General features: G+C 35.7%; 4 protein-coding genes across 10 annotated transcripts; 2 read left to right on the top strand and 2 right to left on the bottom strand.

The window, feature by feature from the left end:
* Window positions 1–179: 179 nt before the first annotated feature.
* Window positions 180–2566, bottom strand: LOC145208775 (uncharacterized). 2 transcript variants are annotated; one of them, XM_080079026.1, is made up of 5 exons: window positions 2352–2565; window positions 1251–1861; window positions 888–1074; window positions 441–614; window positions 180–376 (listed from the first exon to the last, which is right to left on the bottom strand). In XM_080079026.1, exons 2-5 carry the CDS (start codon window positions 1848–1850, stop codon window positions 279–281), a joined length of 1059 nt encoding a protein of 352 aa, XP_079935152.1. In that variant the 5' UTR covers window positions 1851–1861; window positions 2352–2565; the 3' UTR covers window positions 180–278. The 2 variants fall into 2 exon arrangements, with proteins under 2 accessions (XP_079935152.1, XP_079935159.1); XM_080079033.1 differs by lacking the exon at window positions 441–614 and having other exon boundaries at window positions 2352–2566.
* A 717-nt stretch (window positions 2567–3283) lies between these two features.
* LOC145208697 (ubiquinol-cytochrome-c reductase complex assembly factor 1-like) lies at window positions 3284–5884 on the top strand. Its single transcript, XM_080079005.1, has 4 exons — window positions 3284–3696; window positions 4943–5068; window positions 5137–5356; window positions 5661–5884. Exons 1-4 carry the CDS (start codon window positions 3394–3396, stop codon window positions 5798–5800), a joined length of 789 nt encoding a protein of 262 aa, XP_079935131.1. The 5' UTR covers window positions 3284–3393; the 3' UTR covers window positions 5801–5884.
* An 11-nt stretch (window positions 5885–5895) lies between these two features.
* LOC145224343 (uncharacterized) lies at window positions 5896–12588 on the bottom strand. The gene is made up of 11 exons (XM_080090855.1): window positions 12146–12588; window positions 11909–12081; window positions 11325–11441; window positions 10982–11093; window positions 10066–10176; window positions 7815–7922; window positions 7560–7732; window positions 7200–7316; window positions 6864–6975; window positions 6226–6336; window positions 5896–6160 (listed from the first exon to the last, which is right to left on the bottom strand). Exons 1-11 carry the CDS (start codon window positions 12249–12251, stop codon window positions 6123–6125), a joined length of 1278 nt encoding a protein of 425 aa, XP_079946981.1. The 5' UTR covers window positions 12252–12588; the 3' UTR covers window positions 5896–6122.
* A 4480-nt stretch (window positions 12589–17068) lies between these two features.
* Window positions 17069–27461, top strand: LOC145217530 (Na(+)/citrate cotransporter-like). Of its 6 annotated transcripts, XM_080084794.1 has the most exons (14): window positions 17069–17325; window positions 17516–17612; window positions 18031–18296; window positions 19137–19296; window positions 23459–23590; window positions 23648–23769; window positions 24228–24347; window positions 24410–24520; window positions 24603–24799; window positions 24946–25064; window positions 25823–25984; window positions 26178–26315; window positions 26371–26512; window positions 26619–27461. In XM_080084794.1, the coding sequence occupies exons 1-14, from the start codon at window positions 17321–17323 to the stop codon at window positions 26645–26647; spliced, it is 1800 nt and encodes a 599-aa protein (XP_079940920.1). In that variant the 5' UTR covers window positions 17069–17320; the 3' UTR covers window positions 26648–27461. The 6 variants fall into 6 exon arrangements, with proteins under 6 accessions (XP_079940920.1, XP_079940934.1, XP_079940946.1 ...); XM_080084808.1 differs by lacking the exon at window positions 23648–23769 and having other exon boundaries at window positions 24228–24340; XM_080084803.1 differs by lacking the exons at window positions 17069–17325; window positions 17516–17612 and adding an exon at window positions 17619–17735.

Genomic DNA, 27461 nt, shown 5'->3' with positions numbered 1-27461 from the left:
TGTTTTCAAAGGCATAATTGTCAGTTATGTAGTTGGTAAAGCAGAAATTCTTAAAATGGAGAACATTTGGGTACTTTTTCTAGTCTTCTGATGACAACTTGGTTTTCGTTAAAAAGGAGGACATGTCCTTCAAAAAGAGGACATATGGTAGGCATACTAAACTTAGCTGACGAAATGCCTCCACTTAGTGAAAAGTTTTAATTGAACGGTTGTATTAAAACAAGTAATTGCATTTCTCATTCAACAACAGCAAACAAATAGGTGTCTTGAGTTTCATTTCAGCTTAAATCAATGTCCTCTTTTCTGCTACTTTCGATTTTCCTCTTGATTGCAGCATTCAATTTCAGAAGCAGCTCCTGTTTATGTGTGGGTATGTCTAAACAACACATAAAATTTAAATCTTTACATAAGCCATCAAGAAAGTACTAACAGTAACTTGCCTTCTTGATCAATATAGGAAGCACCCAATAACTCTGTAGACACAGGTCCAAAATTTGCTAAAAAGCTTTTTAATTTAATTTTCTCTAACACAGTCAGTTCCCTTTGATCCTTTCGAAATGTTGTCACAACAAGCTTACAAGATCTTTGCAGACAAGTGCGTACATGAGACGAAACTAAAAACAGTACATAAATCATGTTTGAAAGACTCGTTAGGCAAAGTTGCTTTATTATTTATTTGTATATGACCACAAGGTCTTTCGTTGCCCTGCACGTACAATCTTTGTGTTACCACCTATTTTCATTTAATTTAAGTGCAAATAAACTAAACTTGAAACTTGTACTTTATATAGCACCACAGAACCGAATTGACATGTCTATATTTGGCGACAATAAATCAATTCATTTAGAATAAACAAAACTTGTCACCAAAATGAAAAAAAACTAACCTTTGTCACCAAAATGCTCACACACTTCAAGTATGGGCAGCAAAGAAGGGTCAGTGGTAGGTAGATAAAAAAAGTTTTCATCAATTGCAAGGTTCTCCAAATGTAGCAATAAAATATGATTTAATTCTTGAGTTGTGGGGTGCTCTAAACCCAGCTGCCTCAAAGGTCTTAGGCACATGGCCACATCCTGTAAAATTTCAAAAACAACATTTGACTGTTTAATGCTGTGAAATGTAACATCAACAAATCTTATTGGGCTGAAAGGTTTAAAATGTAGAAAAAAAAGTAAAAAAAAAGACCACATGATGTTATTGGTATTATCTCAAAAAGTTTGTAACCTACAAAACAATGTTTTTGTCATACCTCAAGGAAAAAATCATTTATTCTTGATTTAATTGCCTTGATGATGTGTTGCATTGTGTGGGATGAAACTGGAATACCCATCTGAACTAGTTCAAGAAAAATCAATGATAAGCTTTCGGATCCAAGAAAGGAAACTTGCATCATGGTCTTTTCAATTAAACTCTGAAATCTATTGTCTTGTAAAACTTGAGCAGGGCTATGTGTTTCACTATGCCCTTGCAAACTGCATTGTTGCTTTAACAGCTCAAAAACTTTGTGTAGATATAAAACATGATCATCGTCAGCTAACTGTTTGGACTGGTGCATATTGATAAATAGTTCCAACACATCATTAAGATTGTGACAGTCAAGTAAAAGGTCTTGGGTTGTTGGAGGTTCTTCTGTCTCTATTGGTTTGACATAGAACAAGGCTTTGTGTGTTTCGCTTAATAATTTGGAAACAGATTTTACTTCATCGCTACTGTAGAATGAATATGGAACAACAAAACCTGTTTTATGGAAACGTGGTAGGCATACACTCCCTGTTTCAAACAGTTTTCCATGCAAGACACTGTTTGAAATGGATCTTACAGCACAATTTGAAATTATTCTGACGGACATCTCTGCATTACCTGCAGCAAGTAAAATAAACTGTTAAAGTCGCAACCAAAACTGACACTTGACTCACAAACTTATTTTTTAAGTTAAAAAAATTCATAGGTTGTATATTCGTAACTTTTTGTAGGTTTTATATTTGAAGCACATTTACTTGCTAATAAGAGTTAAGTTTATTTTGCCGGGCAAAATCACAGCAGCACAATTGCGCTAAAATATTTATCAAGCCAGAAATAGCTGCGCAATGTTCTGGCGTTAAAAACATGACAAAGTTGAGGGCACAATTGGTGGATAGATGGTAAATTCGCTGCAGCTACACCGTTACTACAAGTGCTATGTTACAGGGATATGGAAGTTATGTAGTAACCAATCAAATAAAAAATGTGTCATACTTGTACATACTATAATCAAAAAACAATTTTACAAATTATGGTTTAAACTCCACATCAAAATGTTTATGTAGCAATTTGTTTTATGTTTTTAAATAATAATTAGATTTCAACTCACATGCGAGTCAAGCTGTGTCAAGACGCTTTTTGGTTTCATTTAGTTTTCGTTTAAAAAAATCTCTTTTTGTTTGAAGCCACTTTCGTCGAAGGTTTCCGAATTGATAACCAGCAACAAATCCAACTACAAAACACGTAACAGAGCAAACCACCAACTGGATATCTCTGGTTTGTCCCATTCTAAAACAAAACACAATAGCATGGTATATGTGCAGCTTGTAGCCATGGACAAGTGATTTGTTTTAACTATAGTTTAAGATGGCAATCATAGCAACAACAACAAAATCTCGCGATTTGTGTTGGATAAACAGCTACATTGTTTACTATTGACGATGAAACAAACGCTTCACATTAATACTCGCACATGCAAAACAAGAACATGAGGGTATCTATGGAAATCATAAACTGTGTCCAAACAAAATCAATAAAAACAAAAATAACAAACACAAATACTGACATTGAGCTATCAAAAACCTGTTATCCTACTTATTTCTACTTTTTCATACAACAACGCAAATAGTACTTGCCATTTAAAACCAAAACGTTTTCTCCGTATGTTGCCAATTAGGGGGACCACCCATCTTGCCGAGAAAAAAGTTCGAGCTTCGAAACAATTCATAAACTACACACTTTGAAGCAAAGTAACAAAACGTTTAGGTGGTAAGTTTTTTTGCAAGTCTTGTGTTTGTAATGTAGGTTTTATAATACAATATATGTGCAGATAAATTAAACTCATCATTTAGTTTTGCTCTTAAAGTCACTTACACTTGGCGTAAACCGACTGCAAACTGTGAGGCCATGAAAGAGGTCTCAACTAATTTCAAAAGTCGACGCTGTTTTTGCGGAAAAGAATAAGTTCCAAATTGTGGTGTTTGGTACCTTATATGCTGGTAGCTTTAACACAGAACTAAAAATACCTTATTATTAAAGAATATGTTATTAATCTGATTTACAGGCAAAAGGCAATCCCAAAAATGTTGTTATGTTTTTCATCTAGTGTTAATTTAAGAAACATTTAATTTACCGTACAAGATAACACAAAAATGTCTTGCTTGAAAACGTTTTTTGCATTACATCCAATAATGAGACTTCAAAATCGGGGATTTTGCCTTGCTAACCTAAGCAATCGCTGGATCACAAATGCACAGAGACCCAAGGACAATTTCCTGCAATGCACAAACTTTTTAAAAAACTATCCGTTGGTGTCTAATCGGTGCTATGCTACTGCACTATCAGAAAAGTTAAAGAAAGGAGCTTACAGATTTGGGATCATTTTGCCATCAAAATACAAATACAGACACCTTGAGGACGCTGCCTATGTTCTTCTTAACTCAATTTATATGAAGGTGTGTAAATTACATTTATATTGTTTTATTTTCAACAACAGTAAAGACTGGTTCCAGGTGATTGTACATTTGTCTTTTTTAACAATTTGTGATTTAGATGTGTATATGAAGTTCTCATTCAAGAATACTTTGATATTTTCTTTTGTGTCATTATATCATAAGCACCCTGAAAATGATTTGCATAACATGTTGGTTGAATAAGTTAAATTTTACAAACATATTTGGTGTATTTTTTTAGTTCCATAGCATAGTTTACAGTCAATTCGCCAAGATGGCCGAGTGGTTACTGCCACTGCCATGTGTTCAAAAGGTTGTGGATTCTAATCTGGTCTTGGCAATGTGTGTTTTCTTGAGCAAAAGGCTTAAGTTTGCTCCCACCCAGTAAAACCTAATGGGTTGAAACAAACTGAAGTCACAAACTCCATTATGAGTGTCAAAAATATTCAATGGACTTGAAATCTGAACAGGAAGCCTAATGGGAGACTCATTGTTAGCATAATGAATTCAGAGTTGCCCACCCACCAAGTATAAAAATGAAACAAACAAATAACAATTTCTTGTATGTCCATTTACCCATGTAACTATGTGTGCAGAAACTATTTTATTATAAGACAAATAAAGCATACAGAATTCTTGCTGTAGTGGGTTGTGTTTCTTACACACCGTTTTTCTATGTTGCCTAAATTACATGCTTTTTGTCACAGAATACATAAATTCAAGAAATATGTTTTTTAAACCTTGGTTAAACCAGATTCCGCTAATCCTGATCTACACCTAATTAGGTTAAAACTTGAGGAGCAAATGATTTGTATTATGTTAAGGCAGGGGTGGGCAACCTGCGGCCCGCGGGCCAAATGCCGCCCTTCATTAAAGGTTGTGCGTCCCGCAGAGACGCTTGGATTTCAAATGTACTGGCAAATGAGTTCAACTATTATATATTTTTGAGCAGATTAATACGCCTGGTGCTAGTTTTCTGCAACCTGGCAATATGTTGGTAGAATCAAATGCATTTTTTTTTGTAGTTACGCATATTTGGTAAGCAACAAAGTAAAATCACCTTGTGTTATACACAGGTGCAGCCCGCGGACTAATTTTGACAATTGTAATTGGCCCCACAGTAACAAAGGTTGCCCACCCCTGTATTAAGGCTTTAACTAATCGACAGATAAGTTTTTGGTCTAAACAGGTCTGGATTAACTGAGGTTCACTGTATTTCCAAAATTACATTTTATGGATGTGTATTTAGGTGCAACACACCAAACTCAGGGAAAATGCAGGCCTAGAGGATTCATTTAACATGTGGACAAGAGTGGTATTTGTTCATCTATGGTGCATCTTTATGAGGTTGAAACAAGAAGGACGTGATGGTGAAGTAGGAAACTAATTTTAAGCTTCCTGGTGTCTGAGCTAGCACAAACTTACTATTGTGTCTATTGATAGATTGTAATTCGCAAAATGACTAATCTCATGTGGAATGACTTGAACAGTCGATATGACAAGTTTCAAGATGAAATCAAAGAGCGCCTGAAAGTACGTGAAATAATGAAAGAAAACTACAACGCCATACATATGTTTTTTGCCTTTTTGGATGAAGGAATTTTAAGTGGTGATGCCCAGTTTGCCTCCGCTCTATGGTCTACAATATATGAATCTAATACATGTAGGTGTTTTTTGTTTGTATTTCTGTTATTAGCATGTGAATTATTAAAAACTTCCATCTATTATATGTGATGATAACAAAAGCATTTTATTTGGTTTTTAGCATCATTATTATTAAGGTTTTAGGAAGAAAATATTCAGATAAAACATTTTACATACTATAAGTGCACTTATGTGTTGTGTGTTTTTGTTTTTAATGGACTAAAACAACTGTACGATTTTTTGACTTACTGAAAAATGCTGGCCTTATGCATTAAAATATAATATACAATGGCAAAATACAATTTTGGTACATTTTAATTCAGATGAAGCTGAGGCTTGGCATGTTGAAGCTTTGGTGCACTATATTCGATTTGTAACAAATCATATTGATCAATTAGAGATGGAGGAACTAATTCTCAAACCACAATCACTTGAGTGGCCTGTACCAAGTGAATTTTTGTAACATGTGCTGATTATGGAAAGCACATTTTTTGTTTGTATTTAAAATCTTTTTTTGTATTGCATTAAACCCGAAAAGACAATTCTGTATTTTTTTCTGTTAAATTTATTAATTTTTGTAGATCGCAGTCACAGATAAGTGCAGAAAATTCAATATATACAGAAACACTGTTAAGGTTAACATATGACATATTTTGCATAAAAATGATATTACAAACACCAAAAGTATGAAATATAGTTTACAAGTTATTTAAAATATAGTTTACAAGTTAGTAATGAAGTAAAACAGTTAAGAAGCCTTGGTCTAAATTCAATCAAAGTTTGAACTAGTCTTGGTAATCATCAGGATTTGAAAATCTAATTTCTAATGAAAAAGAAATCCAACTTCATTTTTGTTCTTGCACAATTATGTATTTTACATTCACTTACCACCAACCCCAATATGAACAACTTTCCTAAAAAATTTGGGATGAATTCTTCCTTTATGGTCTCCTTCGCATAGAATCACCTTGTTTTGGGACTCATACAGCTTCAAACCAGCTGCAGATAAACAAAATCGGGTACAGGTAAGTGAAAACAAAACAAATCAGTGGTTAGTTACAGACAATTAATCATTCAAATACAACTTAATGATTTATAATTTACTTGCTACTGTATTAAAATTTCACTGTTTTCGTCCACCTTTATTCAGACATATGTGAAACAAGACACCAGTTTAAAAGCAAAAGCCGTGATTCTCAAAGTGTGTGCCAGAAAAACTTTTCTATTTCGAAGTGCAAACCGTCCCTGGTGTTTTAGGACTTCATGCCGAAATACTGGTGTGCATGACAATGTTTTAAAGCTCAAAGTTTACTAATTGGTAATAAAATCACCACAGTATAGTTGAAAATGAAGGTTCTTTGAACAACGTTTGTTATGTTTACCTGCGAAATGTGCTGCAGAAGGAAATTTTAGTTCATTAACAGGCAGCATGCTTTAAAAGTTTGAGAACCACTGAGCAAAAGGATACACATACGCTACGATTTTTTGTTAACTGTTTATTTCTAAGCTAGAAGAAATTTTTTAACCTCTCATAGCCTTTGGGACATCCAGGTATATAGCAATATCACAGTGTGAAGGCATTCCACTAATGACTCCTCTTTCTCCAGGCAACCCAATGCAAAAATGAATGTGTGTTCTCTGGTCAAAAGTTAATGCTTGTGAAGTGTGAATTATTTGGATAGACAATGGAGAGTATTAAATATATTGACCCTAATTATACCACATTATCACTGTACTCTAACATTTCAACCAGTTTTGCCAAAGAAAACCCACTATTACCAAAAAAGGGAACCAAACGATTGAGCGTAACATATTAGTTGTACAACCTTTATATTGTTGTATATCACACATGTATTATTTACATTCATTCTGTGAAGTCCTGCCAAGGCAATACTGTTCCAGTGGGACATTTTTGTTCCATGAATGATATTTTCATATTTGCCAGTGTCAGTCAGCTGTTGGAAGTCAGGATTTTGCACCTAAAGTAGGAATGTGGTATTTATTTTAGTATATTATGAGCATAATAAAAAAAACCTGAAGTTTTTGTAGAGCCTACTACAGTTTTATTAGTTATTTTTGTTTTTAAGCGAATTTTTATTAACGGAAGCATATGTTAAAGCAACCACACAATCAACAGAAAAATATTTTTTTCCTAAACAAAAGAATTTTTGTCAGTTTTTTTTAATTGGGATTTTAAGGCTTGAAAAATATGTGTTAGATACCTGAACTGTGTGTCCTTGTGTAGCTCGTATTTTCCACTGTGCTCTGTCGATCTTCAATTCATAACGTCCCTTGCGATCAGTTTCAACTATCCTCTTTATTTTATCACATGAGATTTGTGCAAAACCATTCTGAGCAAAAGCTTTTATAATCTCCGCCACGTCAACAAAACCGTCTAAATGTTGTACATGAGTGATTTATTAGTTCAAATCAGTGTTAAGATTCGTTTTTCATTGGAACCTTCTGACAAAACTTACTGCAATCCATTTCTAAACTGTACTTTCCATGTCTCAGGACCCGAACCAGTTCTTTCGATATCTCAAAATCGCTTAGACCTGAACTTCGTCTTCGACTTCTCGGCATTTTATATTTGGTTCATAAATTATTCGTCAAGAATTCGTATATGTGAGCAAAAATTAGACCAACAATTTCGATTTGTTGTGAAAAGCAGTTGGCCTTTAGGTTTTTCCCCGACTCTATTACTGTTCTTCCCCCACGGAACCACATCGTCAACACTCAACAGGGGTTGCAAAGAACGCGCTAAAGGTCAAATAGCGTTGTTCTTTCATGACGCCACGCTTGGGTATTAGGTAACACTTGGGGGTTACCTGGTATACACAGTTCAATGTGTTTGTGTCCAATTTTTCTCCGGAGTGTGTACATTAATTGATATGGCTTGTGTCTGCTGCTTCTGAAAGCTTTTATTTTTTGGGTGAGGTTCAATTTCGGTTCGACTCCCTGCCTAAATGCGCCTTAAAAAGGTCTTGGTTTTGTTAGCTTTCCTGTTTCGAGTAACTAAATACTTGTCACAACCACAACCATTGGTGTTTGTTATGATTGGTAGGCCTATAGTCATGTGTTTTTTCGACTATGTGCCACCTAAAGCTTTTTGTTCCTCAAGCGTGTTGTAAGTTTTAAGGCCTTCGCCTCGAGTGTTCACGACATGAACTGCAGGACGCTGCAGAGCTTGGTTGTTATTATATTTGGTTTCTTATTTGTTTTTACTCTGAGCAAAGACATTTTTCCAAAATGTGCATGATCAGGGTTAAAAAAGTAATAGGCTATTTTAACCTTACCCAAATCCCTACTTTCCTCAAGAATAAAAAAAATGGTATAAGAGCTATATAACACCATACCTCATGATAGACACCCAGATTAAATTTATGTATTGTTTATTATTGTAGCAGCTAATAAGTGTTAGGGTTGGGAAGTAAGTTTTCAAAAACTTTACATTTCGAACATTGAGACGTTTCAACGTGGTCATTACATCGAAACTTTTTACCCTGGCAATTTTATGTGGGAAATTCATCATTTTGTGATAATTACATCGTGGCTTTTTGTTTTGTTAATTTTAACATCATTAAGGTGAAGACATCAGATAATAAACAAAATGATGGACGATTTTAACAGTAGTTTAATTAAGTTTGGATTTTTTTGCAGTCAACTTATTATCAGCGTTAGATTGCAAGTTTTCAAATTACATCGATTTTCTGTGTTACAAATAGTGATGGGACGATACCAGGTTTTGAAGCGAGTACCGATACCGAGTACGAGTACCACATGTATATACCTTCGATACCGAGTACGATTACCGAGTACTTAAGTGTAGTGTTGTACTTAGTTGTATATCACTGGCTATTTATCTGCCATGGTCGGGGTACAGGCGTGCACACACACATGTCGAAAAATGTAATCTCCACGTGATAGCGAAAAAGATATACGAAAACTGGCGGAACTTTTTTCCCAATTTTGTGCTGTCCGAAGCAAATATTGGCATAAAGTTGCCCGTATTCTTATGGTGTAAATCGACCTTTGGTACTCGCACGTTGGTATCGAAAACTGAGACAAAATATTTCGATACCGAGTACGAGTATCGATACCACTGAAATCGTTCGATACCATCGATACCGAGTACCGAGTACCGGGTACTCGTCCCATCACTAGTTACAAATATACTATATTTTAAAATCTATATATTATGCAAGTGCATTCGGGTGCAGCACACCAAACTTAGAGTAATTGCAGGCCTAAAGGTTTTTTTTTTTTTTAATATGTGGCAAGAGTGGTATTTGTAATACTTTTTAATATTTTTGTGGATCACAGATAAGTGCAAAAACGCATTATATACAAAAACACGAAACACATCAAATCAGCAAATGACATTCTTGCATAAAAAGGATGTTACAGACACCAGAAGTATGTACATCAGGGCTTCTTAACCTGGCTGGAATTTCCTGTTATTGGTCACTTTGTAAATAACATTTGCTCTATGAGCTTAGTCATATGATGTATACATCAGATTCACTTTGAGTGAAATCGATTTTCCATTTAAAATATAGTCTACAAGTTAGTAATGAAGTAAAACAGTTAAGAAGCCTTGGTCTAAATTCAATCATAAAAGTTTGGACTATTCTTGGTAATCATCCGGATATGAAAATCCAATTTCTGAAGAAGAAAAAAAATGATTTCCTATATTGTTGTACAATTATCTATTTCACATTCACTTACCACCAACCCCAATATGAACAACTTTTCTGAAGAATTTGGGATGAATTCTTCCTTTATGGTCTCCTTCGCATAGAATCACCTTGTTTTTGGACTCATACAGCTTCAATCCAGCTGCAGATAAACAAAACTTGGAACAGGTTATCTCAAAACAACATCTATTGTTATCTGTTACATTGAAACAGAAAACTACTCATGAGCAATTATTCAAAGTACTGTTTGATGATATATAATTTGCTTGCTACAACATCAAAATTTGTTTTTGTCCACCTATCAGTTAGTGATGGGACGGGTACCCGGTACTCGGTACTCGGTATTGATGGTATCGAACGATTTCAGTGGTATCGATACTCGTACTCGGTATCAAAATATTTTGTCTCAGTTTTCGATACCAACGTGCGAGTACCGAAGGCCGATTTACACTAAGAACACTGAAAACTTCGTGCCAATATATGCTTCGGACAGTACAAATTTGGGAAAAAGTTCCGCCAGGTTACTTATTTTTTTTGCTATCGTATGGAGATTACTTTTTTCTGCATGTGTGTGTGCACGCCTGTACGCCGGCCATGGCAGATAAATTAGCAGGTGATATACAACTCAGTACAACACTGCACTTAAGTACTCAGTAATCGTACTCGGTATCGAAGGTATATACATATGGTACTCGTACTCAGTATCGGTACTCGCTTCAAAACCTGGTATCGTCCCATCACTACTATCAGTTCAGACTTCTGTAAAGCAGGACAACAAATGAAATACAATAGAATAGATGACTAGTATAAAAAGCAACGATTTTGACATCATACAGCATCTGCATTTTTGTTTTGTTAGACTACCCCGTTTTAAAACATTTTTTTGCTATTTGTGCATATGCGTCTGTCTAATGAGTATTAGTAGTTTTGCAAAAAAACTCTCTAACCTCTCATGGCCTTCGGGACATTCAGGTAAATGGCAACATCACAGCGGGGAGGCATTCCACTAATGACTTGGCTGTCTCCAGGCAACCCAATGCAGAAATGAATGTGAGTTCTCTGGTCATAAGTTCAAACTTTAATGCATGAATAATTGGGGTGGACAATTGACGGTTTTGAAAATATACTGAGCCAAAATTACCAGTCACTAACTTTGTGTAAAATATTACACTAAGTGAGTAACTGCAAAATAATTTTCCAACATTCAATTTTGCCAAAGAAGGAAAAACAAAGATTAGGATGTGCGCATGTTGTATAACCTTTATATTTTTGTATATCACACAAAATTACATTCATTCTGTGAAGTCCTGCCAATGCAATACTGTTCCAGTGTGACATTTTTGTTCCATGTATGATATTTTCATATTTGCCAGCGTCAGTCAGCAGTTGCAAGTCAGGATTTTCAACCTATACAAGACATGCTGTTTAAATAGGGTAGTAACAGCTCACAATCAAATGGTTAAAGCGTTTATTAAAGTTATTTAAGCAAAATTTTCTCAAATAAAAACATGTTAAATTACATAAAACCACAATAAACAAAAGTTTAAAATATTCAATTGATTTTAGAAAAACAATTTCTATTACCAAAGAAAAAAAAACGAGATGATTTTCCTTCAAGGCAGTGGTGGGATTCAGCCAGTTCGCACCAGTTCTATAGAACAGTCTCACGAAATTTTATGAGATCAGCGAACTGGTTAGCATTAACTGAATTTTAGTAACAGAACCGGCTGAAAAATATGACTTTTGTGATAAAACCGGCAGGCAAAAAATTGAGTTCCACCACTGCTTCAAGGTTTAGGTAATTGTCAGATTTTCATTGGGAGTTAAGGTTTAAAAAAGAAGTGTTGGTTAACTTGGTTTAATCTCTTTGCTACCTGAACTGTGTGTCCTTGCGTAGCTCGTACTTTCCACTGTGATCTGTCCATCTTTAACTCATAACGTCCCTTGCGATCCGTTTCAACTATCCTCTTTATGTTATCACATGAGATTTGTGCAAAACCACTCCGAGAAAAGGCTTCTATGATCTCTATCACGTCAACAAACCCGTCTAAATGTTTTATAGGAGTAATTTAGTCTTGTAATCTGTGTTACGATTCGTTTTGACAACTTACTGCAGTCCATTGCTAAGTCGTATTTTCCATGTCTCAGAACGCGAACCAGTTCTTTCGATAGCTCCATGTCACTTAGACCTGAACTTCGTCTTTGATTTCTCGGCATTTTGTATGTAAATTCGAAATTATTCGTCAGTAATTCGTAACCGCAGATATCACAGACAATTTTGATTTGTTGTCAAAACCAAAAAAGTAGTTTGCTTTTGGGTGTTTCCCCGACTCTTTTCCCTGTCTTCTCCAATGAACCGTATCGTAGCAAAGAACACTAAAAAGGAAGTTCAACATCAACCAATATTTGCTATTTTACCATTCATGTTTGTTGTAACTTGTAAGTAGAATAGACAAGCGTTCTTTTGACTTTTTTTCTGCCTTAAAGCTTTTCCTTCCTCAAATATATGGTTCCATTGGAAATTGACGAAAATATAGCCTACAACAGGGGTTGTGACATTTTTGGGACACCTGTCACGTTTGGGACAGGTGTCACTGACACCCGTTGTATGTCACCAAATCAGGGACAGGCTGTCACTAAAGTCGCTGCGGATTTGGGTGTCCCTAATTTTGGGTGTCCCTGATTTTGTGTGTCACCAAGAATAAATAGCAAGACATAAGCGGGTAGGCGTAATTGCTTACTTGGAAGATATTTCTTGACTTTTGTAAGTATTATTGTTTAGGAAACGGCAGTTAGTATTGACATTTGTAAGTATTATTGTTTAGGAAACGGCAGTTAGTATTGACATTCGTAAGTATTATTGTTTAAGAAATAGCAGTAAAACAATGTCCAATGAAATAACGAGAATCACAACCAAAAGTCGATTGATTATATCTCCAAAAATGCTCACGGTTAGGGCTATTAGGGTCGGGGTAAGGTATTAGCACTTAAAATTCAATAAAACTAACCCAAAAAATTAGTTACTAATGTAAAAATTTAAAAAACTTATTTCCCAACCCATTTATAGCCGCTAAATAAAAAATTCAGCTCCTTACGCCCCCTTGTGAAATCGAGGTTGTGATTCTCGTTATGGTGTTAGTCGCTCTACCCAAAATCAGGGACACCCTGTCACAAATCAGGGACGTCTGTCACAAATCAGGGACAGCTGTCACAAATCAGGGACACCCTGTCACAAATCTGGGACAGCCTGTCAGTGACAGGCAGCGAGTGACACCCTGTCACTAAATTGTTACAGCCCCGTCTCAAAATATAGGCCAGTTTGGTCAAGGTTGTAAAGTTTTTAGGCGGCAATCCACTGTTTGGCTGGTTCAGAAGTATGACTTTGATTTACACCGACGTGGTGACGACATCTTAGCAATTTAACCGTAGTAGTTTCATCGCAGCAATTTCATTGTGCTAATTTTACGTCAGCAATTCAATCGCAATAATTTCATCGTGGTATTTACATCGCAGGAGTTTTTGCCTGACAGTTTTATAGTCACATAAAGGTAATGACGGCCGTTTTTACAATATTAGCCAGTGCCACAAAGCCCTGGTGGTAGCCACGGACAAGGTCAGGTTTAGAAAAAACTCCAGGTCTCCCAAAACAAGCCAAAAAGTTATAAAGACGCTGAACTCCATACTAAGAAAGTGACTGTGAAAAGTGGGGAGTTGTTATTTCTGAGGCTTGGCCATTATTTGGGCAGGAGAAAGTTTCGACATTGAGAACGTCGATGCTCGAGGTCACCTGAAAGGAAATGTACCCTTAGAAATCGGCACCGAGTAACTGTCGAGCAGCCTCGACAAGGACAAATTGTCATCGGAATTTACAACTTTGCTGGCCAATAGCCGCAGATCGCAAATTTCCTATTGCTCAAGAGTGTGCCTATATGTTCTGCATAACCCAGTTTGAGCGCTTGCTTAAACCACACTCGCATAAGCTGTCCAAAACTTAAATGGCATGATGGCTAAACACCGTTCTCTGAGTTTGCCGTTTCTGTCATATTGCAAAAATACCGTTTTTGCACGCTTAGCGTCATCGAACGTAGCGAGGTGTTTATTCAATGACTCATTGATTTTTTGTCTGCAGAGAAAGAAGCGATAATGTTGCAAAAATTTTAATAATTGACACGATTTTCGTTTTGATGTATTTAGAAAGATTGCATGGTACCAGAATAATCAGAATAGACACGTTTAACGCTGTAAATGTGTGTTCGTAATTGGTTTCGGCCGAATAATTAATTGCGATTCGGAATCTTCGCAAAAACTCAGTAAACCCATTATTTGGTACATCTCTCGTAGATACAGCAGTTGTTCTCAAAATTTTGTTGCATGCACTATTGTTTTCTTTCGCGGCTCACTTAAGCATAATAAAGTTGTTTAAAGAAAGTTAGTTTTTAACTTTATTGTGGTGGGTAAAGATGCTTTCATTACCAACAACAAAAATGTGAGGACCGAAACGGTCCCCCAAATTTCTCCAGCGGTTTCCCAAAATTTGGACTTGCAACTACAACTACAGTTTTTGGTATTTAAATGAAACACTTGCGGTCTCTTAAAACTACTTAGCGGTCACCCAAACCAAACCTTAAAAAACCCTGCACACCAGTATTTTGTCATGAAGTCCTAAAACAACAGGAAACGTTGGTACTTTCAAATAGAAAAAAATCGCGACACATTTGGAAATCTCTCAAGGCACACTAGTCTGCTGGCTACCGCGGCAACCAGTTCGAGAATCACTGAGATACAGGGACAATGCCATTGTTTCTTTGTGTAATTGTATTCTAGGGTTTCAATACGGTGGCCCACAAGTGCAATTCAACATTTTTTTGGCGTACATTTATTTTTCAGTGCAAACATTTATTTTTCGGTGCAAACATTTATTTTTCAGTGCAAACATTTATTTTTCAGTGCAAACATTTTTATTTCAGTGCAAACATTTATTTTTCAGTGGAAACATTTTTATTTCAGTGCAAACATTTTTTTTTCGATGCAAACATTTTTTTTTTCGATGCAAACATTTATTTTTCAGTGCAAACATTTTTATTTCAGTGCAAACATTTGTTTTTCAGTGCAAACATTTATTTTTCAGTGCAAAAATTTTTTTTGTTGCAAACTTTTTTTGAGCAAACATTTATGGCTTCATCACCTAGGACTTACACGGCGTGTCAAAAAAATGCAAAATGACATGGTAGGCATTGTGCAGCCTACCGTCGGAGCTTAGGATGTAATCAGACCTTGTCCGGGCCAAGTGTGCTAAGCGATGGCTTAGTGCGGTGGTTCTCAACCTTTCATAGATCGTGCCCCCCTTCAAGTAACCTTAAGGACCTGTGCCCCCAATAATTAACCCCTTAGGACCCAGTGACCCCTGCACACAAAAAACGCAGATAAAAAACTTACCTAAATTAAAGTCCAGGATTTATAGGGGTAGTAATAAATTTCTATAAAACAGACAAACGGCATAAATATTAAGACAAGGGGCATGCGTACCTTAACAAGTACAGTGCTCACGTTTTACAAATTGCTATGGCCATGAAATTAGGTAAAAAGCCGAATCCTAAAAATAGGTAACGGCAAATCAACTTTTTAGTTCCAGAATCGTTAAAGTTTATTGTTGAAGAAAAATCACATCAAATCAAGTAGGTATGGTACTTGGTGGCCCCAATGTGCCACGAAGACCGAGTGACAATTTGTCGATTAATTTAAAAATACGAATGAACATCCATATGTAATAAATCCAAAGTCAAGACATTTGTAACATATCCTTAATTTTGTGCATTACGAAAGAAAGGGGTTACGCCACGAAGGAAAAATTACTTAATGTCTCTTGGCGAATGTTTCTAGTGAACCGACACGCGTGGCCCAGAGGGCCCCGGTTGAGAATCACTGACGTAGTTCATTGAACAGGGGCTAAGTCTAAGCTGGTTAAGTCTGGACTTAGCGAGCTAAACAAGGTCAACTAATGGCTTAACAAATTTAACACGGGCTAAGTATGGACAGATTGGGGGCGGGCTAAGCTGGCTGTGAGAGCGAAGCGGGAGTACAGTTTCAGGCGTAACCGGGAGGAAGAAGGCTCAATAAAGCCATATGCAGCAATGGTTTCTAAAGGACTACTTTCTAATAGGGCACAAATAAAATCGATTTTAATTTATCTGAATTTTCGGGACTTGAATTAAATATATGTATCGGTTTACCTACTCCACTTTGACAATATGAAGCAAAATAGCAAAATACTTCACTTTGGCATTATAAAGCAAAATAGTTCGATGTGGCGGACAATTTGATTTTTTTTAAGAAGTTAACACAAGGGTAGAAGTATTGGACCTTTATTTTAAACTAAACAATAATAGGAAGTGTGATGTATATTGCTTGACAATGAAGCCTATTAGCAAGCTTCAATGTAAAACAACACAACATTTTACATGTCCTACAGTGCAGCTAAGACAAACAACTCCAGCGTTTTGGTCTTTGGCATGGTGTGCAGAGAGTAGGCTACAGACAGAATGTAAATGTGGATAAGTGCAAAAAAACAATCCATCTTAACTTTAAATCCACAACATACTTGTTATTATAATTTTTATTAACTATAGAAAGTACTGAATTGTTTAGTGGCCAGGGATTACAACCAATTGCCTGTGTAATGTACAGGTTTATCACGTTTCCACAATTTTGAAAAATTTTGACACACCCTGTAATGGAACCTAACACATTTTTGGCACTGAAAAATAAATGTTTGCACTGAAAAAAAAATGTTTGCACCAAAAAAAATGTTTGCATCGAAAAAAAATGTTTGCACCGAAAAATAAATGTTTGCATCGAAAAAAAAATGTTTGCACTGAAAAAAAAATGTTTGTATTGCAAATAAAATGTTTGCATCGAAAAAAAAATGTTTGCACTGAAAAAAAAATGTTTGCATCCAAAAAAAAATGTTTGCACTGAAAAAAATTAATGTCAGCCAAAAAGTTGTTGAATTGCACTTGTGGGCCACCGTATTTCAAGGAGGAAAGTGTACAGACAAAACATGCTTTTGACCTGAGAAGGCTTGTTTTCTTTTCAACAGGCGCACAGTCATAGTTTTGCTTATAAACCCAGCCTGAAACGGATTTGATGGTTAGATTGTTTTGACTGTTCAATGGAGGTTTATTTCAATCCTTCGAGCTGAATTTTTGTTGGTCAATCGACTGCGAACAATTATATGCTGTCAGCTTGATTGTCAGCAATAAAGCCACGGGGTCGAAAACAAGCACCGCATGCTGTAAGTCAATTTTGAAAAACACACCAATACCGCTGCATGTAGTGAATCATTGACAAATTAGTTCCTAGGTTTTGTGCACATCTTCACTGCCTACAACATTACTGAAATACATGCTTAAAGGTGTAAAACACTGAGTTTGTCGCTGTTATAAGGTGTCAGATTAGATCGCAGCAAAGTTTTAATTTTCTAGGATGAAGAAGCACTTTCAGTGGCCGAGTCTTTTTGATGTTGTTCTATATGGAGCACCTCTTGTTTTTTCGCTAGTTCCAATATTTATCCCTGGAAAGGTAGGACTTTTTTCAGCATATCGTTTACTGTTTCTTAATTAACAAATGTTTTTTCTGTATGTGACTACAACGGACAAAATATCAATAACACTTTTGACTTCGTCATTCGTATACATTACATTCGTAGGTATAGTTTGCAAATGTTGGCTTTAAATGTACGGGACTATTTAGGTGGCAAAAAGATGTGCCCCCTGGTGTTAATGATGATGGCATAAGCATTTGCTGAAACGTTTGAACAATAAAGCATGTCGCTTTATACGTCTGATTGGGCCGTTATATCCGTTAATAAAATGAGACGGAAAATGTTATTCTTAATTACAAAGCGCAGCCTAAGCGATTTTTGACCCCACAATACAGCATATATGTATCACCAATGAGATACAGTTACTACTTTATTGACTATCTGGCTGTTTTACAGGAGGCCATCGCAGGATTTGTGATTCTGTGGGTAGGAGCATATTGGGCAACGGGATGTTTATCCCTCGGGGTTACAGCGTTCATTCCAGTTGTGATTTTCGCGTTCTTCGAAGTGATGACTGTAAAGGAAATCACCCATACCTTTTTCTTCAGTGGACTTTGGCTATTTTTCGGCAGTCTAATGCTTGCTATTGCAGCGGAGGCAACAAATCTTCATTTAAGGGTGGCCCTAAAAACTTTGCTATTCTTTGGGACAAAACCAAAAAGGTATAGAGTTTTCCGCCTGAATTTCTTTACCATAACCAAGTGGAATACTTTTTACGTTTTTTTTTTACGAAGTTTACGTTTTTATGTTAAATCATTCGCTTGCGGTAAGCGTGTAATATATGCTGTTATGTTTAGACCAGTGTTTTTCAACCAGGGCCAATGGCCCCCAGGGGGGGACGAGTTGTGTTCCGGGGGGCCACATGTAGATTCACCAGAAACACCCACTAAAGGTCATTTTCTCTTTCCCTAATTTAATTGACTATTTCACATCCTATTTGTGTATATTGAGGTTTTTCAAGATTACGGATTCTTGTTTACTCTATTCGACCTGTTTAAAGCCATAATTAGTACCGAATTACAACACGAGATTGCCAATTACATTTTTAAGGGGGCCACAGGTCCTACAAGGTTACTTGAAGGTGACAAAAGTTACTTTTCGGGGGGCACGGTCTACGAAAGGTTGAGAACCACTGGTTTAGACTTTATTATCAGCAAATGTCCTATTTTAGCAAGACATTGGCTTAATCAATGTTCGCTTTTCCGGTTATGAGCAACGCTAATTCTGACCGGTCCAAAATACTTTATAGGTTACTATTCTGAAACCGCTATTAGCTTACTGTTCTGTAATATAACCAACTGACATACTATTATGTTTAAAGCTTTCATACCAACGCTTTTTAAATCGTTTCAGTTGCAAATACAAATAAACGCCTTTAATGCAGCCGAAGTGAATAGCAAGTGCAAAACCTCGCTGACAAAGCCCTTGTAATTGTCACTGTGTCCCAATACAGCGACGTGGTAAGTTTTGTGCCCTACATTTACCCCCATTCATTGTGTTAGATTGCTGTTTGGTTTTATGACAACTACTTTCGTACTTTCGATGTGGATCCCAAACGTTGTTGTCACCGCGATTTTGCTTCCGATTACGCAAGGTGTGCTAGAGGAATTGAAACTCTGTGCTGCATCAAAAGCACAAACCGATGAGGAAGTAAACTTTTTGGTGGGTTTTTAAACACCAACGATTTTAATCCTTAACACCAGGGGTCTTTTTTCAAATTGCCCACTTTCCAGGACACTGGCTCAAAAACGCCCTCTTATGAGACAGTTGTTTTGTGTGACGTTCTTGCCTCTTGAGTAGATGTGGGGAATTAGATTCACTTAGCAATGCGAAAACTTCAGTTGACAGCTAAAACCTAATTTTACTGCAACTACAATACCCAGGGTCTATTTAACGTAATCGCACATTTCACCTAATCGTATAATCACGTAATCGAATAATTCACTTAATCCCATCTTTCATTTAATCGAATCATTCACTTAATCAAATAATCCACTTAATCGAATAATTCACTTAATGGCATATTTCATTTAATGGCATATTTCACTTAATCGAAAAATTCACTTAATCGCATAATTCACTTAATCGCATAATTCACTTAATCGCATCATTCACTTAATCGCATAATTCGCTTAATCGCATATTTCACTTCATCGCATAATTCGCTTAATTGCATATTTCACTTCATCGCATAATTCGCTTAATCGCATAATTCACTTAATGGCATAATTCACTTCATCGCATAATTCACTTAATGGCATAATTCACTTAATGACATAATTCACTTAATCGCATAATTCACTTAATCGCATCATTCACTTAATCGCATAATTCACTTCATCGCATCATTCACTTCATCGCATAATTCACTTAATGGCATAATTCACTTAATGACATAATTCACTTAATCGCATGATTCACTTAATCGCATAATTCACTTAATGGCATAATTCACTTCATCGCATCATTCACTTAATGGCATAATTCACTTAATGACATAATTCACTTAATCGCATAATTCACTTAATCGCATAATTCACTTAATGGCATAATTCACTTCATCGCATAATTCACTTAATGGCATAATTCACTTAATGACATAATTCACTTAATCGCATCATTCACTTAATCGCATAATTCACTTAATGGCATAATTCACTTCATCGCATAATTCACTTAATGGCATAATTCACTTAATGACATAATTCACTTAATCGCATGATTCACTTAATCGCATAATTCACTTAATCGCATAATTCACTTAATGACATAATTCACTTAATCCAGTGGTTCTTAACCTTTTTTCCTCTCTGCACCCCTTTCAAATCCCCAACCAATTTACGCACCCCCTTTCAAATCACGAACCAATTTTCGCTCCCCCTTCTGTAATTGCTCAAATAGAATAGACCTAACCAACCTTAATGACTCAGCATCCCCGCACCCCCTAGGAACAGCTCTCGCACCCCTTGGGGGTGCGTGCACCCCTGGTTAAGAACCCCTGACCTAATCGCATATTTCACTTAATCGCATAATTCGCTTCATCGCATATTTCACTTCATCGCATAATTCGCTTAATTGCATATTTCACTTCATCGCATAATTCGCTTAATCGCATAATTCACTTAATCGCATCATTCACTTAGTGGCATAATTCACTTAATGGCATAATTCACTTAATCGCATCATTAACTTAATGGCATAATTCACTTAATCGCATAATTCGCTTCATCGCATATTTCACTTCATCGCATAATTCGCTTAATCGCATGTTTCACTTCATCGCATAATTCGCTTAATCGCATATTTCACTTCATCGCATAATTCGCTTAATTGCATATTTCACTTCATCGCATAATTCGCTTAATCGCATAATTCACTTAATGGCATAATTCACTTCATCGCATAATTCACTTAATGGCATAATTCACTTAATGACATAATTCACTTAATCGCATAATTCACTTAATCGCATCATTCACTTAATCGCATAATTCACTTAATGGCATAATTCACTTCATCGCATAATTCACTTAATGGCATAATTCACTTAATGACATAATTCACTTAATCGCATGATTCACTTAATCGCATAATTCACTTAATGGCATAATTCACTTCATCGCATAATTCACTTAATGGCATAATTCACTTAATGACATAATTCACTTAATCGCATAATTCACTTAATCGCATAATTCACTTAATGGCATAATTCACTTCATCGCATAATTCACTTAATGGCATAATTCACTTAATGACATAATTCACTTAATCGCATAATTCACTTAATCGCATAATTCACTTAATGGCATAATTCACTTCATCGCATAATTCACTTAATGGCATAATTCACTTAATGACATAATTCACTTAATCGCATGATTCACTTAATCGCATAATTCACTTAATCGCATAATTCACTTAATGACATAATTCACTTAATCCAGTGGTTCTTAACCTTTTTTCCTCTCTGCACCCCTTTCAAATCCCCAACCAATTTTCGCTCCCCCTTCTGTAATTGCTCAAATAGAATAGACCTAACCAACCTTAATGACTCAGCATCCCCGCACCCCCTAGGAACAGCTCTCGCACCCCTTGGGGGTGCGTGCACCCCTGGTTAAGAACCCCTGACCTAATCGCATATTTCACTTAATCACATAATTCGCTTCATCGCATATTTCACTTCATCGCATAATTCGCTTAATTGCATAATTCACTTCATCGCATAATTTGCTTAATCGCATAATTCACTTAATCGCATCATTCACTTAGTGGCATAATTCACTTAATGGCATAATTCACTTAATCGCATCATTAACTTAATGGCATAATTCACTTAATGACATAATTCGCTTAATCGCATATTTCACTTCATCGCATAATTCGCTCAATCGCATATTTCACTTCATCGCATAATTCGCTTAATCGCATATTTCACTTCATCGCATAATTCACTTCATCGCATAATTCGCTTAATCGCATAATTCGCTTAATGGCATAATTCACTTAATCGCATATTTCACTTAATGGCATAATTCACTTCATCGCATAATTCACTTAATGGCATAATTCACTTAATCGCATATTTCACTTCATCGCATAATTCACTTAATCGCATAATTCGCTTAATGGCATATTTCACTTAATCGCATATTTCACTTCATCGCATCATTCACTTCATCGCATAATTCGCTTAATCGCATATTTCACTTAATGGCATATTTCACTTCATCGCATAATTCGCTTAATGACATAATTCACTTAATCGCATCATTCACTTAATCGCATAATTCACTTAATGACATAATTCACTTAATCGCATCATTCACTTAATCGCATAATTCGCTTAATGACATAATTCACTTAATGACATAATTCATTTAATCGCATCATTCACTTAATCGCATAATTCACTTAGTGGCATAATTCACTTAATGGCATAATTCACTTCATCGCATAATTCGCTTAATCGCATATTTCACTTCATCGCATAATTCGCTTAATGACATAATTCACTTAATCGCATAATTCACTTAATGGCATAATTCACTTAATGACATAATTCACTTAATCGCATCATTCACTTAATCGCATAATTCACTTAGTGGCATAATTCACTTAATGGCATAATTCGCTTAATCGCATAATTCACTTAATGACATAATTCACTTCATCGCATAATTCACTTAATGGCATAATTCACTTAATGACATAATTCACTTAATGGCATAATTCACTTAATCGCATCATTAACTTAATGGCATAATTCACTTAATGGCATAATTCACTTAATCGCATAATTCACTTAATGGCATAATTCACTTAATCGCATCATTAACTTAATGGCATAATTCACTTAATGGCATAATTCACTTAATCGCATAATTCACTTAATGGCATAATTCACTTCATCGCATAATTCACTTAATCGCATAATTCACTTAATGGCATAATTCACTTAATGGCATAATTCACTTAATCGCATCATTCACTTAATGGCATAATTCACTTAATCAAATAATTCACTTAATGGTATAATTCACTTAATGACATAATTCACTTAATCGCATCATTCACTTAATGGCATAATTCACTTAATGGCATAATTCACTTAATCGCATAATTCACTTAATGGCATAATTCACTTAATGGCATAATTCACTTAATGACATAATTCACTTAATCGCATAATTCACTTAATCGCATAATTCACTTAATCAAATAATTCACTTAATGGCATAATTCACTTAATCGAATAATTCACTTAATCAAATATTTTGGGTTTGTTTTATGAAAAGCATTGAAAATGTACATCTTTTGTTAGAGCGGATCTGATCCAACAGAGCAAGCAAGCTCAAGTGATGAAGAAACTAACGATAAATGGGAAACGCTTGAGCTCACCGAAAACAATGAAGACATGCACAGCACAAAAAACAAAAACAGCGTTATATCTAAAGTTAGTAAACTGATCATTTTCAAGACGGTGATTTTTAATTGATTTTTTATTGTGAAGAAAATGATGACCGCTTTGTCGAAATCCATTACAATTTGCATTCCCTATTCTGCGTCCATTGGCGGGGTTGCTACAATCACTGGCACGTTAACCAACTTTATTGGAATTGTACTGCTCAAAACGTAAGGGGTTGGAAATACATTTGGCATATGGATTAATAACGATCTATCGTGTATTCAGTAGTGATGTGCCAACACTGCAAATGTTCTATTTGGTCGAGCACACCAAACTAAAGATTTGTAGCTTCCCCTTACGTACCAGCGGTGCGTTAAACGCGTTATTCCAACATACGATGCATTTAATCGAACAGTGATTTTTGTTCTTGGATACCCTTACGAACACTAGATTCGTATACATGGGCACAAATATGTAAATTTAATGCTCGGGTCAAAAATTGTCGTAGAAATCCACGCTAAGTATGACGTTTAAAAGTGACATAAAAACAAATGCAAATATTATTGAGACGTTTTTATTTAAACTTAAAGCTTTTACGCAAACGATATCACATATGGCACTTAAATCGATAATTCCTTTATGCAACCTATCCTTCTTCTCCAAACACCAATCTCTTTATGATCAGGACGTTTCCAGATTCATCACAGATTGCGTTTGGTACTTGGTTTTTCTATTGTGCCCCGGCAGCGGTGTGTACTTACCTTGCGAGCTACGTGTGGATTGCATGGCTCTATTTTGGTATTAGGTACACTGACGTTAGATAATCCACTACAAATTAAGTAACTACACACAAATATATTTTTCTAGTCATCCTCGAACCTGGTATACGAAGAAAAGCTCATCTAAAACTTCAGAGGTTAATCATTTGTTGCTGAAGCGCGTTTTGCGAAAACAATACAATAATTTGGGAAAGATTAGGTAAGAATTCGTTTTTTTTTAACATCTCATAGGCACTTGCTTTGTTGATCGTACATTCTTTTAAATTTATACACTGTTACAGATGGAATGAAATGTGGGTTTTGGTTGTTTTCGCTTTGACGGTTATCTTGTGGTTCACTCGTAAACCAGGAATCGTAACCGGTTGGTCGGCCTTTTTCAACGAACGATGTGTCAACGATGGCACGGTTGCCATGACTACCGCTCTGTTACTTTTTCTTGTGCCCAAGGAAAAACCCGTTTTCTTCTCATCAAATCCGCGTGGGTGTTTTTTATCTTCAAAATATTGACCAAAACATTAAGTGCTTAATGAAACATTTGCGAGAATAAAAATGAGAACATTTTTTTTATAATTACAAATTTGCGATAGTATCATAAACAAAACAATAAAGTTTATTTTTTACCAGAAAGCAAAGTAAAAAAAAGTTGCCCAAAAATTCTAAACTGGCGAATAGTGCACGAAAAACTTATGTGGGAAATCATCTTTGTTATTGGCGGAGGTCTTTTAGTTGCAATTGGAGCCGAGGTACGTTAAAAGTTTTATCGCACGGATTTTTAACATTGGTTAACGAAATAAAAATCAAAGTCTAATTACGATCAAGGTGATGAAAAGGAAAAAAAATAATTTTGCAAAAAATAAAATAAAATGCTGTTTTTATTATTCATTTATTTTTGCAAATAATCTAATTTCAAGCGGTGGCGAGACCCTAAAAGCACATTTGACCATAGTACCTTTATGCAGTAAGCAACTAGCGTGCCTAATTACTGAACACCATTTATTACGGTGTAGCTGCAGCGCGTAAACCATAATCACCCAACTGTGCAGAACACTTTTATACGCTCCATGACGTTTCAACGTTGCACTGATATTTCCAGCTTGGCGATTGTTTTAGTGCAATTGTGTATAAACTCAACTCATCTCATCTATTGCATTGGGGCAATATTTACATGACAGAATATTACACATAATCAACTGAAAAAAAATCATTGATTGTCCATTTGAATCAACTCACAACTGGACCAAAACACTTCTATAGCCCCTCCGTTTTCTCGATGCCTCAAGCCTAAGCACTTGCTTACTTTTTGCCCAGTAGTTAATCCAGTGGCAAGCTTGTCACTCTTTCTCTAGGTAGAGACAAGCATCAAAAAGCAAGTTTTGTTTCAAAAAAGTTCAAAAAAAAAAAATTAATTGGTAGGTATAGCATTGTCCTGTTTAGGTTAATAAATTTCTGTTAACTTAAACATTTAGTTTACATAATCATTGTATTTTTGTTCTATTTAAAGAAATCTGGTTTGATGACTTTGGTTGCTTTAAACATCAAGGTCTTCGCTTATCTTCCAGCGTGGCTCGTTTGTTTATGCATTTCCTTTTTCTGCATGATAATCACTGAGTTTATGGGTAACGTCGTGGCAGTAAACCTTCTTCTACCTATCTTCATGCAAATTGTAAGTATTTTTTTAACAAAAAATACTTAAATTGCTTTTGTCGTATGTTAAATTGCTTTTGTCGTAAGCGCTTTGTCAGTAGGAGTTTCCTCAAAGTTACACAAAGTTGTTGTATTGTATTCTTGTTAAGGGTTATGATCTAAGTGTTTTTGTTTGTGGCAGGTTATAAAGTAAACTACTTGTGTATATTTAGGCTATTTCCATGAGAGTACATCCATATTACATCTGCGTTCCAGTAATTCTTGCAAACTCATTGTCTTTTATGCTACCAGTAGCCACTCTTCCTAACGCAATGGCTTATGGAACCGGTTTGCTGGAAACTCGGGACATGGTAGGATTCATCTTAGTTAGTGCCTAAAAAAATGATTTCTAAAAATTTGTTGCAGATAAAAACTGGAAGTGTTTTGAACATCATCGGGCTGTTCTTTATCTATCTTTCGATTAACACATATGGTCGCTTCATGTTTCCGCTGGACGACTTTCCTGTTTGGGCTGACATTCATGGCAACGGTACTGCTAGTATTTCAGGTGAGTGTGTGCCAATCGGTTTTACTTTAGGTTTCATTTGTTGCATAATGTTTATAAATACTACGGTTTTCATAACACTTTGTAACGGCAGTGGTTTATTTTGCAGAAGTCCTGTTTACCACTATTGCGCCGTGAGTGGCTTCCACCAACGTATCACGTCACGGTCTGACCAAACTTCTATCGTACACTGCCTTAAAAATTGTTATTTAATTTAACTTTAAAAATGACATTTGGTCGTTTTTTTCCCTAAGAAACATTATGTTGTCTGCGCTACTCTTTCTTTCGTGTGCAGAATCGAAGTTTTAACCCTGAGGTTGCAGGATTAAATACCGTATCATGGTATATTCATCGATTGTAAGCCGCATGTTGAGGTGTTAAAAAATAATGTAAGCCGCCCTCGATTGTAAGCCGCACGCTAGAATTTGAGATACGATTGTTTCTTAATACTTCTTTCTGTTGTTATATGGTATGACGATTTGCCCATATCTGTTATTTACGTTTACAACTGTACCCAACAGAACGTATATCGACATATAACCTGTACACGCATACTTGTTTTGAACCCCAAATAATTTAAATGTTGAAGTGTAGAAACAATTTCGGTATAAAATTAAAATATAAGCCGCCCTCGATTGTAAGCCGCTCTCGATTATACGCCGCACAAACGGCAGCTAAAAAACAATATAAGCCGCGGCTTACCATCGAGCAAATACGGTACGCACTTTGCATTCACTTTTCACTATCGCTCATGGTTTTTTGAAATTTTCTCTCATTGGATTTTATTTCCATGTCGCGGGATTTGTGCTTGGACTTCATGCATGGATAATCCAGTGATAAAAATTTATAACTTTCTTTACTCTTTACTGTAAATTGCAATAAGCGGAATATTCTGCTACACGTGAAACAGGTAACTGTCAGTTGTAGACCAAAGTATTGTTTGTTTAATGAA

Source organism: Phallusia mammillata, chromosome 1 (assembly GCF_965637545.1).
Source record: "Phallusia mammillata chromosome 1, kaPhaMamm4.hap1.1, whole genome shotgun sequence".
NCBI lineage: Eukaryota > Metazoa > Chordata > Ascidiacea > Phlebobranchia > Ascidiidae > Phallusia > Phallusia mammillata.
This window is presented reverse-complemented; position numbering and strand designations above follow the sequence as displayed.